Source organism: Electrophorus electricus, chromosome 7 (genome assembly GCF_013358815.1).
Source record: "Electrophorus electricus isolate fEleEle1 chromosome 7, fEleEle1.pri, whole genome shotgun sequence".
Taxonomy (NCBI): domain Eukaryota; kingdom Metazoa; phylum Chordata; class Actinopteri; order Gymnotiformes; family Gymnotidae; genus Electrophorus; species Electrophorus electricus.
This window is the reverse complement of record NC_049541.1, coordinates 27391083-27403949: the sequence shown is the minus strand read 5'-3', so window position 1 is coordinate 27403949 and position 12867 is coordinate 27391083. Positions and strand designations below refer to the sequence as shown.

Here is a 12867-nt window from a genome sequence, read left to right as displayed (position 1 = left end):
CTCAGAACATCTCCAAAGCAACAAAGTGCTCTATATTTCTCACTCTCATGTCCTCGGCACGTCCTCCTCTCCTCCTGTCTGTCTTCTCTCACCTTATCGCACGCGTCGTGCTCCGCGGGATCCACACTCGCATTCCGGAGCCCTGGAGCCCACAGCTCCTGAATGGATCTGGTGGAGTTTCATCGCCACGTGCTGTTCTGAGATCAGCATTGTCCTGGTTTGGCTGGAGAGGCAGCGCGGGCAGAGCTGATCCCAGGGTGGACCCTTTCAGTCCTGATTTATCCAGCAGCGGGACTGCCCGCATTTTAAATAAAGGCCTCATCTCTGAGAGCCTAACAGCACAGATAATGGGAGAGCGCCAGTAAGGGCCAGCGAAGGCCAGTGAGCATGGTGCAGATGAGGCGTTGCTGTAAGAGCCGTAGAGCTCTGCGTGCCTTTTAATTTGGGGATGTGGCGTCTTTGAGCGTTTCTCTTAAAGCAGAGTAACATCTGACGTGCTCATGCTGGACATGTTGCACAGAAACTGTGATTAGGCTCCATTTACAAGTCACAAAACATTTTAGGCTACCCAGGAAAATGGCGTCTAAAACTGTTTATGGGGATGGCAAGTGTTTATCTGAGATGAGTGTTCCCGTGGTGAGTTCTTTCTAGCTGCTCCTGAGATTTCTCTCTTTTTTGCGTTTCTCTCTGTGATCGAGCACAAGGTCTGTTACGGTGAAGACGAGGTTCTGCTCACCTGGCAGAACACACAGCCTGTCCACACTAATAAACACGCAAGTCACTCTGGATAAGAGCGTTTGCCTAATAATGTTAAATGTGGCTGTCTTAACTGTGTTCAGGGCCTTAGAGTCATTACCACACTCGAAAAAGATGAGTTTTTTGTGAATCAGACATTGAGGACTGATAGGAACCAAACCTTCTGGCCATCTTATCAAGATCTTGTTGAATAATCCAAAGTCTGTGCCATACTACACACTGGAGACGTGGACCAACGCTGGAGACGTGGACCAAGGATGTGGGCTGACACACCACAGCTTTTTTCATCCATTTTAGAATGGAATAAATATTTATCTCTCTCTCTTTCACACACAAACACACACACACACACACTCTCTCTTACACAAGAAACCTCTCTGTGTGCCACACTCACGCACTCCCCCTCTCCCTCTCTCACCCACACACACACACACACACTCTCATTCTCTCACACGCACCCACTCTCCTCGCTAAACCCTTGTGCGCACATTGGACGCTAATGCACAGCTATTTAATTAGATGTTGCCAGGTCGCTGGGCCAGCACACTAATCCAATAGTGCGGTACGGCCCTTGTTAACCCTTCTCTCCTCAAACGCTGCCTGATCCTGACACCGGACCCACACGCACTTCCTAACCTTCAGATCTCCTTTGCCTTCCCTCCTTCATTCTCATGACATCTATTTACATTGTGTTGAATTAGATTCACAAACACACACACACATGCCATAACCCCATACCCCCGATCAGCTCCGACACTGGATGATCTGTTTTCCATTCCAGGATGTGTGGATCCTATAATCTTATAACCTACGAGAGTGTGCTTTTCTTTATGCATTAATCGGCCGCTCTGGGCCCTCACTGTGAGCAGGATTACCATAGTAACGCACCTGCCACTTCTGCTAAGGAAAGGAAATATGAAATTGATAAATGCATCCAAATACAAGCTGTGAAATACAAAGGCCTTCTCAGGGTACTGGACTTTTGTGGAATGTCATTAATGCCTGACTCTGGTCTTTTAAAAAATGTTTTTTTAAAACCATGACAAGGTTTTTTTTCCCTAACTGAGACCTTCATGGCGTTGTGTGTACTTAACCCTAATACTGAACATTCTTCTCTGACAACTGCACTGATCCGAACCCATGGAGACACACACAAGCATTATTTACAAACACTTACGTAATTAGGCTTCTATGAATCCAAACAAGGCGACGCCCACAAACCTATTTTTGAATTCTGCACGATGTCCATAGTGTGGAGAGCTGGACTGAGCAACGTGGGCTTCCTCTCACGGATTCCTGGAGAGAGCGCTGAGAATTCTGGCTGAAGGCAGGTACAGAGATGGCCTGCTGGCCTCGTGGCTTTGGGAACGCTTGGAGATCCGCTCACGCACACGCGTGGCGGTGCTGTAAACACAGTCTGTCTGTGTCTTCTTACAGGGTGAACACAGACAGGTTCACATGGAGAAACCATGTAATTCAAGACACTCAACATACAGTAGATGTTACATGACAAAGAGCACACGAGGAACCGTAAGCATGGGGCTTTTTCCCCATAAACGGGCAGCGTGAACACCTGTGAGTGGATGTTTAATGCTGTCCTTTAACATCCCTAAATTACTAATCAGAATGAGGAAAAGTCAGCGTGCCACCCGCTTCCACTGTGTTGGTGTAAAGGGCGGCAGCAGGGAGGGGAATAAGTGTGTGTGACCGCAAATCTAAACTGTTTTGTTGTCCTGTGAAGCTGAACTGTTATCTCCCATCTAACAGCTGCAATGGAATTACAACAATAACAAATAAACACAGCAAGTCCATAAAGGACTACGGATCAGGCAGAGCTCCCTAAACAGGATGCTGGACCCTTTGTTTCACTTCATTTGAGTTCTCTCTCTCTCTTTCATGGCTTTCTCCTGAATCTCTGGCTGAAATGATTGACATGTTGTCGTTTTCCGCTGTTCCGTGTCTTAACTGGATTAAGATGCCTTTTTTTTGGTTTTCATCGAATGGTTTCTGCTGCTCAGTAAAGAGCTGTTGGAAATTTCATCTGGGAAAATGGTTGTAAGATTATAAGATTATTACCAGTGTGGCCCTGAGGGCCCCCGGCCCCCGTGGACGAGGGCCTTAGGTGATGCATCTAATTTGGCGGGTGGGGCCTGGTTCTGGCCACACCCCTTTGCTTGCTAGCACTCCATTTCGTACCTTTGAAATCTCCCTTTCATCTCTTCAGCCCCATGATGTCTGCTGGTGTGTGCACAACTCTCTGTCAGAGCACTTAATAGAAAACAAAGGCAAACCGTTAGTGAGCTTATGCTGCTTCTCTCTCTCTCTCTCTCTCTCTCTCCATCTCTCTCGCTCTCTCTCTCTCGCTCTCTCTCTCTCTCTCCATCTCTCTCTTTCTCTCTCTCTCTCGCTCTCTCCTGCCTTTTAGTTCAGGTTCAGGGATTGATTCAAAAGTCATTCGACACATTCAAATGCACTCCCCCTCTGTCTCTCAAGGGCTTGGAGACGCATTTAATATCAGAACATCTTCAGTGGGAACAGCAGTTCTGCCATGTGTCTTTTTTTAAATCAACTTCTTATTACATAAGTCGCCAACACTTTTGTGAGGAATTGTTCTCTCTGAGCCAGATTTTCAGCCAAGGGCTCTCCTGATAGAAGTCCAAGTCTTTTATTATTTTTTTTATTTTTTAATTTTTTTATTTTTTCCACGGGAAATGAATCAGCGCTAAGTCCCTGGCAAATTGCATGGCGGTAAATTTAGCAACAGGCCATCAAGACCCGATATGGACCGTAGACGGTTCACGCGATGAGATGAGTGCCATGGAACCGGATTACAGCGCAATACTCGCTTCCTTATCGCTGCCCCGAGGGTAAAGACTCCGAGTCTCCGGAGGTTCAAATGGTCCCGGTGTCGTTTCGTGACTACGTGCGTCCGCCACACGGTCCAGTAAAGCCGCCGCCCCGCTGCCACGCGCTGCTGAGTTGCAGAATCACGAGTCGGGAGACAGAAAGGAGGAGAGGGTGTGGAACGCGGCTCGTGGTGGAGGAAATGTGGCTCGTGGAGAGCGTGTGGAAAGGAGAGAGAGCCGGCGCGCGCGCTCTCCAGCGCTAATCTGAGTAGCACTTTACTGTCCCCGTCCGGTTGTCTCCCCGCGCACTCACAGAGCCCCTGCGTCTTTACTGATAGTGCCGACCGGAGAGAGGCGGGGAAACGGGTGGGGGGGGGGGGTCTCGCGTTAAAAGCTATCCAGATGCAAGTCAAGTTTAAGTCCATTAAGACATTAAAACCAGTACTTTAGGGGCACTGGTTGTTCTATGGCGGGGGGGAAATGTGCAGACACCTCGTGTCTTTAGTCCCGGTCCTCTTAGGCTGTAACAACACCAGGTTTTATGTCAGAGTGAATTCAAATGCATTGATTCAAGCGAGCTGTTCTGTGGTCACCGTGTAAAAATGTCTGTAGAAGATACTGTGTGATTAAAAAAAACATCTACGTGGCTTTTGCTAACGCGAGCTACAGTGTCCAGAACAACCCGAAAGTGCTCGAAAAGACCGGAGTGGCTTCCATTATGCGCGTTCAGCGCTGAGCGCGACGGTCGCCTTCACGGGTCCGTCTCCTCCAAGAACCGGAGAAGATCAATAATCAATACCGCTGGCGTCGTTTCAGTGCAGCTAAGGGAACGATACAGGAGCACTGCACCCAGGCCTCGCTGAGGACAGTATTCATGAAACGCCCAAGACGTCGTTTTGTAATAAGACCAGGCCTGAGTTGTTTAAAATCGGAACTGGCGACACGAGACCAGTAAAGATCTCAGTAAAGGTGCTGCAGGTGTGAGGTACGTCACCTTGTGACGTGATTCTCTGAAGAGACTAAAATAATAACGAATAATAATGATACTCGACACGAGATGCCTTGTTAAAACTGAGAGCTAAAAAAGACTATCGAGAGTCGCTTTGACAATAATATAGCCTATTATGTTATAAAAGATGATATATTTTATATCCAATAATACAGCTGGCTAAATAAGCTTGCCTGAAGGTATGACTGATATTCTCCCAAAGCCTATGTCCGCGCGCACAAATCAGAAAAACTTGGTAGCTAACTATAGTTTGATCCGTGTCTTCCGTGATTTAATAAAGACGCTTATATAATTCCAGCGAATACATGCTTTTAGAGACGTGAACTTTATAAAACTAATTTAATAAGCAAGCTATTTGTTGGCAGGGTCAAGGCCAAAGATGCACCATATGTTGGACGCGCTGAGCTCACGAGCGTCACATACACGTGTCCATGTCGACGTAACGTCGAGGTTTTCAGCACTGTGCGATACTTCCCCAGGAATTAAGAGCTACAGGAATTAATAGCAACGCTGAAACAGTTTTCACATTCGCTTTCGGAGGAAAATTCGTTTTACTTTTTAAAAGGGTTATCAAGGGCCACACGTCGCGGCTACCCGTCGCGCTCAATCGCCACGACCGGAGATTTGACTTGTTTCTAAATCAGCCACGCGGGCCCGTTCTCCAGGGCACTGCCAAGCTTTGGCTCGTAGAGGAAAACCTTTATCCGCGCTTAGGTTCAAAATATCGGCCAAACAACAATCAAAAACGCACTCATGAATGAACATTTAATTCAGAAACAAAGCTAAATCACTCATCAACAAAACTCTTTTTGCGTCCACTTTTCATTTTTTCTAAGGAACCATAAGGAAAATAGTAACAATTATCAGTTTTATGTATTTTTCATTAATTATTCAATTTTTACGATTTTGGAGAAATATATATTAAAATGTGTGTCTTATAAAACAACTGAATGATGCCTTTTCAAATTGAACATGCCAGCCTAGAAACATCACGTTAGTTGTTGATGTTATAGACATTGGATAGACAATCCAAAACATTTAATGACAAGAATGTAAAATAGGCCTGTTTCTAAAATTATGAATTTATAGGACAATAACACGGATATTAATAGAAAAATTATGTGGATTTATTATGACTCGAAAACACTGCGTTCAGGTGAGTTCACTTTTCACAGTAACGAAGAAATTATATTTGAAAATGTTAAAAGAAATTCAGTGACATAGCAGGACATCCGAGCCTGCTGTCGGTGTGTTTTTACTTTAACCGTTATAGCCGTTATAAAACATGGACGTTACAGAGATTCATATGGTTTTCACACGGTGAGAAATAATTAAAAAAACAAACAAACAAAAATTGAAATGTACCCACAATGTGTTCATGAAGCACAAAAACAAATTAACCAAAATAATTTTCGTTTGTATTAACATATTGTACACGTGCCCGTACCTCAACATTTACTTCGAATGATCATAAGCTCAGTAAACTCTCGTTATAATCTACACATTAATACTTGGACCTCAATGTAGTTAGCTTCAAAAAGTGGACACTTTGTATTGTATAAGGACCTGATATGTGATTAAATTCACCATACACGCAGTAATAATAGTAAGTAAAATGTTTGACAGTTTTCTTTATTTAAAGGTTATTCAATCCTACTCCATCTCCAATGGCAATAGAGCTCGTGAACCCCCAAAGCATTCACGCGAGTGCTTAAATTCCTCCATGTGAGCAAAGGTCTGAACGGTTCTACGCTTACGTCATCCGCGAGGACCAAATACTGCGACACTGAGCTCGTGTGTTGGCAAAGAGCAGGACGAACCTTTAATGAGTTACGCTGTAGTTGCTGTCTTTGCGCACAAATATCCACAGTTTCCTTTGGAAGAGAAACTCTGTTTCAAATATAGCGAGGCCAGCCTCTGTATTTTTAAAGATAATCAAAAACTGCGCAGAAGTGTTCGCTTTGTCACACAAGAGCCGAACGTCCAGCTGCGTCATCTTATATTTGGAACAAGTTTGTCTTAGACAACCTTCTGGTCTTGTCAAATCCGTGCTTCTTCAGTTCGCATTGCGGAGATCTACGTGTAAACTACGCGCCTCTCCGGTCGGAGATCCAGAAATAGGCCTATTTTCGCTTTCACAGTTTGTGTTCTTTGTGTTTTTTTCTATTTCTCATAAATAGCCTATCCTTTATTCTGGTGTTCTTCATAAGAAAACATAAATAATGTCCGTGTTTTCACTTAATATGCCATTTTGTTGTGTCGTTTGGAATCTACGCCGTCGGCGCAGACCTCTGGATGCGCATTGTCCGTGTGTCACAGTCCAAGCGCCGCTGCGTGCTTTTTGGCCTTCAGTCTGAGGTCTGCGATGCTGGAGTTTTTGTTGCTGTTCTTAGCCGCTGCAGCCGCGGCGACCACTGAGGCTGCAGAGGCGGACTCTGCCGCGAGCGTCGCCAGGGGCAACCCAAATGGCGGTGCGGGAAACATCATGTAAGGTGCGTGCGCCGCCAGGTGAGAGTGCAGGTGATGGTGCGCGTGGGCCACCGCGCTGTCGAGCTGCAGTTGCGCCTGCACCTGAAAGGAGAAGGGCGGCACGTTGCAATGACTATCCTACGGACGCACGAGTGGAGAGAGAGGGGACACACACACACACACACATTAACTTAAGAGAGGGCAGCTATAATGGCTTCAGAGCTGTAACTGAGAAATGGAACGGATATTTACTCATAAACGTTTGTGCGTGCGCATACATAGTCACGGAAGTCTACAGCCTTAAATATGATTTCAAACTGTAAAACAAACGGTCGATTTCACGGTGTGGTCGTCTCCAAGACGAGCAGGTCAGAGATATGTCTGCGCTGCTATACGGCTCTAGTCACTTCACTTGGGGACTGATATAGCGTAAGGTGATCCTAGACAGAGTGTTTGCTACATGCTTCCGCACCGGAGCCTAGTTAGACCAAGGACAGCACGCTGGGCCTTCGCCTTGTCAAAGATCAGAAGTCTCAACGTCACTTGCCTGTTGGAATGGCATCCGCAAAGCTCCCACGTTGACATATGGGGCGACACGACACGCTTCAAACTGACTCGCGGGTCCGATGAGCACCCCTGGGAAGTGATGGAATACGTCTGCGTGATTCTCTCTCGCGTGGGGTTTGAACTAATGCGAACACACTCCCGACTCAGCGCGGATTATACCACAAACATTAGCGTGCAGTTGAGCCCTTTCAGTATTTACCGTGTTTTATTTAATGCGAACGTATATTGCAAAAATACAAATAGAATTAAAACATTAGAATTAGTCAGCATCCATAAGACCCCTTTCGTTATATACATAAATATGAGATGTAAAAACAGGTCGCGATTACTGGGATACTAGTGGAACTAAGAGAAACATCAGCTGTGGATAAGCTCCCACGCGGGGCCCACGCACGATTAGAGAAACAGAATCGGCAAGCACGTGCAAAGGAGTAACGCACCTTTGTGTAACTGATTTTCCTGTTTTCTGCATTTGGCCCTCCGGTTCTGAAACCAGACCTGCGGGGAGAGAAACTCATTAGCGACCCGTGATTGACAGCTGCTTGCGAGGGCACGTGTAATGCGTCTGAAAACGACAACAACCGCAGCAAAACTATATCCCAGAAGACCTCTGAAATATTAATGACGCTTAACCCCAGGCTTTAATTATTAGCCTTTACAACGAGCAGGCAGCGATATGAAATAGAAAACGTTCAGTAAACCACAAAATAGGCGGATTAGAAATGTATAAATAACCGAAGAGAAGAAAGGTTGATCGAAATGCGCGTGTTAAATGGGGCCGTAATAAACTGCCCTTCTCAGCGCGGGTCTCATCTTTCCATTAGCGTCCCAGAAGAGCCAAATCGACGTTCTGATATCAAATACCAGCATGAGATTATAGCCTTGGACATCTGAGCAAGGCTATCTGACAACGGCTCTCCCATTAGTAGACGCGCAACATTAATTACCTTTATCTGCAAGAAAATTTATGTCACTGATTCGTTTACTGCCGTGCAGTTCAGTTTAATTACTGTCATAACAAGTTCATCACAAAGCCTCTTTGAAGATATGTGTTTTCAGTCAATCTCTTTTATTCAAAATGTTATTTTTTTGTTATGAGTATCTGGGATTTTGAGATTAGGCTTCTCATTACTATGTTAATCTACTTTGAATCCCCCACAGAGCTCTGAACAGATTAACCCAAGGCACAGTTTATCAATTTGACTCAACTTTCCCCTACTGTTAACGGAGGCAGCATTATCGGTGAAAATGAAATATTTGATTTCGATAAACAATTAACACGATACCTTGGCTGATAACAAAATCGACAAATTATTCTACTGTTTAAAAGAAGAAGAGGCCAGTCAGATAAAGAGGGTGCTGGTAGCAGGGCTTTCTCTGTGCCTTAGCACTTGTCTGTAAATACACTCATAATCTAATGTTCTTAGTAGTCTAATAGCGCAGACACACGCATCTTTTTTTGTGAACGTGGCCAGTGGAGACGCTTTCAACCTGCCGTGTGGTCGCGTCTGTGAATGCTACTAAAGACGGAAAAGCATCAGATCTTTATTTGGGTAAAAATTATACATAATTTATGTTAATCCACGAGCCGTGGTCCTCGCGCTAGCTTCGCTGGGACACAATGCGCTTTGGGGAGATTCCAGCTCGCGCTGGGACCAGCGGCAAAAAGCTCAGATTGAAGGTTTTCGAGGGAGGTCTTCTGGAGCCGTTTTAGGATTGTATAAAGGACTTGTGTATTCACAAAGCGAATAGTATAGCCTATCTCTGTCGTTCCTACCGCCCTGAAACTGAATAGATAAAAGAATCTGAAATATATATTGTTCGTGTGTTTTTTTTGATCAGTCACATCAGGACCGATGGTTTATGTTCGTTGTCATCGCTCGACTCAGTTTCTTGTCTCCCGTTACACACAGACTAAGCCCTTAACGAAGAACGCTTATTATGTTTCTGTGCAGATGGTCTGTCCCTTTCAAATATAGATGCTACAGATGTTGCCTGTACGGACAACGTGCACAACACTAGCCAAAGAAAACCCTATTTCGCTCGTTATATAGATTTATCCTGCTTTGTACTCTACACAGAAAAAGAAAACCAACATATTTGTCTAAATTCCTAAATAAAACAATAATAGTAATAAAATGTATTTCATATAGCCTGCAGCCTAATAAACACGTTTACATGGTTGTACCTTATTTTACATTTTAAATACATAATATTTTTATAGTTTTATATAAAAAATAAACCAATGATTTTATTTAATTGCAAACTATATACTAACCCACACACACACACACACACACACACACACATATATATATGTATATATATATATATATATATATATATATATATATATATACGTATAAATGTATGTGTATGTGTGTGTGTGTGTGTGTGTGTGTGTGTGTGTGCGCGGTCTCAGCTAGGTGATTATATAATTGCCATTTCGGAATGCGTTTACTATGCAGTAAAGGTTTAGCTGTGTGTTTCTGTAGGCCTACAGTTCTTGTTCACCAAGGTCGTAGGCCTAATCACATTACCTACATTACCAAAAGAAACGTGTACTTCCACCTCTTTGCCTAAAAATACATCACGACGTTGCCTACAAATTCTGGCAGCATTCTCTTTACTTAAATACTTAATTTAATTCAGAGTTTCAGTTAAGAAGCGCCCTCGGTCCTGTAGCCTTTTCCCTGAATTCCCGCTACACAACCCGACATCCGCGCTGCAGCTCCCACAGAAAACAGCGGTAAAGCCTCTTACTTGCACGCGCGCTTCGGAGAGCCCGAGACGCTGACTCAGTTCCTCGCGCATGAAAGCGTCCGGGTAGTGAGTTTCGTCGAACAGCCTCTCGAGCTCGTTCAGCTGCTCCAGAGTAAAGTTAGTCCGACTTCTCCTCTGTTTGATCTTGGTCTGTGTCTCGTCCTCCGTCGTCTTAGAGTCCTCTTTTCGCTCTTTCATGTCCGTGTTACCTTCGTGGAGAACACAGAGCAGAAGTGTGACAAGAAGCGTGCAGGCTCTGACAGCGCGGAGGCGCGAGACGGTCTAACGCAGGGATTCTGGAGCTGGTGCGCTGAGGGCACGCCGGGCTAGGACTAGCGCGCCTGTGCTTCACTATCCACGCTGACAGCATTCACGAATGTTTTGTCCTCTTAAGGGGATCTCTTTAATTATTTATTCTTTATGCATATGCAGTTGCTCGCTAGCCTGCTGAAAGCCTACGACGTGCGCGTTATTGCACGCATGCTGCCGCCTCTAAGGGTGATCAGCTCGGCAAATCTTTTTAGCTATAATATCCATATAAAACAATAACTCATATATCCTACCAGGCTTCCACTGCACTTTATTGGTATAATAAATAAAAAGGTTTATACTGTACCTTTCTTTGCAATCTATGTATAAATAAATTAATTTATGATTATTCCTTGTTTATAACTAAATGTAACCACCACAATATAGCCTATCATCACCATTATTATTATTATTATTATTATTATTATTATTATTATTATTATTATTATTATTATTATTGTTGTTGTTGTTGTTGTTGTTGTTGTTGTTGTTGTAGGTTATTAGCATTAGTATGCCTATTACCTATTGTGATTGCGGTTATACCTCAGTCTTATCCCAGGATCGTGTGTGAGTTTTTGGACTGCCTTCTTGTTTTTATCGCTAAGGCCTCGCAGTTTTACAGTTTACATCCTTTAAACTGTCTCATTTGCTGTTTAGCTGTGTCACGGTAAACCGAGTCTGCTCTACTCTAGTCTACTTGTGGCGCAAACATTTTTCAGTAGCTCTCTGTGAGTTTTTCTAACTGTAAATATTTCACTATCATTTCGTTATTACGCTTTCTGTTATAGACGAGGATTTAGTGGATCCATAAACTAAACACAGGCGCAGATATTCTGATGTTTTCACATATTTAGTTCTTTCTCTATCTCGAAGAAACTTTTATGTTTTACTCGTTAAGCCCGTAATGCTCCATAAATCTGTTTTACTTCTCAAAATAATAATAATAATAATAAAAATAATATGATTCAATTATTTTACGTGACTTCATAATTTGTAAAGATTTACTACAAAGAAATAAGACATATAACTATAGATTAATATAAATCCATGTTATATAATTAAATAGTGGCTACAAACACGAACGAATAATAGACAGGGTCACATATACAGACGCTACGAATAAGTTGGGCCGGATTTATTTGCGACAATAAGAACAAAAACGCGCATAAAGGAGAAAAGGGACATTTACCGTCTGTGAGTTTCGGACTGCCCGCGTCCCTCGTCCTGTCCGGCCCTGCCATGTCCGGTTCCCTGGCCGGCGATCGCGCAGCTCCTCGCGCAATCGTGGTGACGTCCTCGCGATTCGGGTCGGCCGGTAGAGTTTCCCTGCCTCGCGCCGAGCCGGTCTCCAACACTTCCCGGTACGTGATCACCTCCTTCTTTTCCTTCACTTTCTGATCAAAAGACTTAGACACAAAAGCGGTGAGTTCTTCCATCACGGCTCCAAGAAGAAAGCAGCAGTCTTCCCGTCTCACTCTCTCGAGCTCAGTTGCCCAGCAGCCCACGGTAAGACATCAGTAGTGCTCCTTTTTTCGACCTAAACGCGAGGTGATGTCGTTGCCAAGTCTGGAGCTCGAGCGCTGCTAAACGCAAAGATCTTAGGCAGTTCCTCTTGTTGCAGAGTACGGACCTGCTGCTGCTACGCTATTGAAGTCACACTATTTATACTTCGCAACGCCTGCCCCTTGATCCGTGCAAATTACCCCCCCTCAGGAAGCCGGGACGAGCCGCTCCTTGGCCGCGCACGGACAGGCTGCAGGGGCGGGGGGCAATCTCAACCCCTCACGCTCACATCATCCTCGCGAGGACGCGATTGGCCATTAATCCGAGATTGACAAGACGAACAAATTAATGCAATTAAGCGTGTGGATCCGCTGCAGTGTCACGAGTTACTTTTTTCTTTTCTTTCCGTTTCTTTTTCTTTTTTTTGAAGCACCAGGGATATGCACATGAGCTCTGCAGGGGCGTGGCCAAAACTGAAAATGACAGGCTCGTGGCGTGCAGAAGAGAACGCACGGACACGGAGCTTCCGCAGAAACTCTTTGATCTTGGGGGGGTGGGGGTGGGGGTGGGGGGGGGGGGCGCGAGCGCGACACAGACGCGGGAAAAGGTAAAGAGGGGACCCGGACGGATTAAGCGCGCGCTGCG

The 12867-nt window shown here is 44.7% G+C and overlaps 1 protein-coding gene across 2 annotated transcripts; it reads right to left on the bottom strand.

The window, feature by feature from the left end:
• Nucleotides 1-6924: 6924 nt before the first annotated feature.
• shox2 (short stature homeobox 2) lies at nucleotides 6925-12330 on the bottom strand. Of its 2 annotated transcripts, none has more exons than XM_035528599.1 (5): nucleotides 11909-12330; nucleotides 10411-10619; nucleotides 8088-8145; nucleotides 7628-7716; nucleotides 6925-7218 (listed from the first exon to the last, which is right to left on the bottom strand). In XM_035528599.1, exons 1-5 carry the CDS (start codon nucleotides 12153-12155, stop codon nucleotides 6925-6927), a joined length of 897 nt encoding a protein of 298 aa, XP_035384492.1. In that variant the 5' UTR covers nucleotides 12156-12330. The 2 variants fall into 2 exon arrangements, with proteins under 2 accessions (XP_035384492.1, XP_035384493.1); XM_035528600.1 differs by having other exon boundaries at nucleotides 6925-7182.
• Between the last annotated feature and the right edge of the window lie 537 nt (nucleotides 12331-12867).

Bases quoted from the DNA above. Each gene is read 5' to 3' on its own strand.
- shox2 (XM_035528599.1), bottom strand. From the start codon at position 12,155: ATGGAAGAACTCACCGCTTTTGTGTCTAAGTCTTTTGATCAGAAAGTG. The intron at 7,717-8,087 runs GTGCGTTACTCC...ATCACTTCCCAG, and splicing joins GGAAAATCAGTTACACAAAG to GGGTGCTCATCGGACCCGCG. The intron at 7,219-7,627 runs GCAAGTGACGTT...GTGCGTCCGTAG, and splicing joins TGCGGATGCCATTCCAACAG to GATAGTCATTGCAACGTGCC.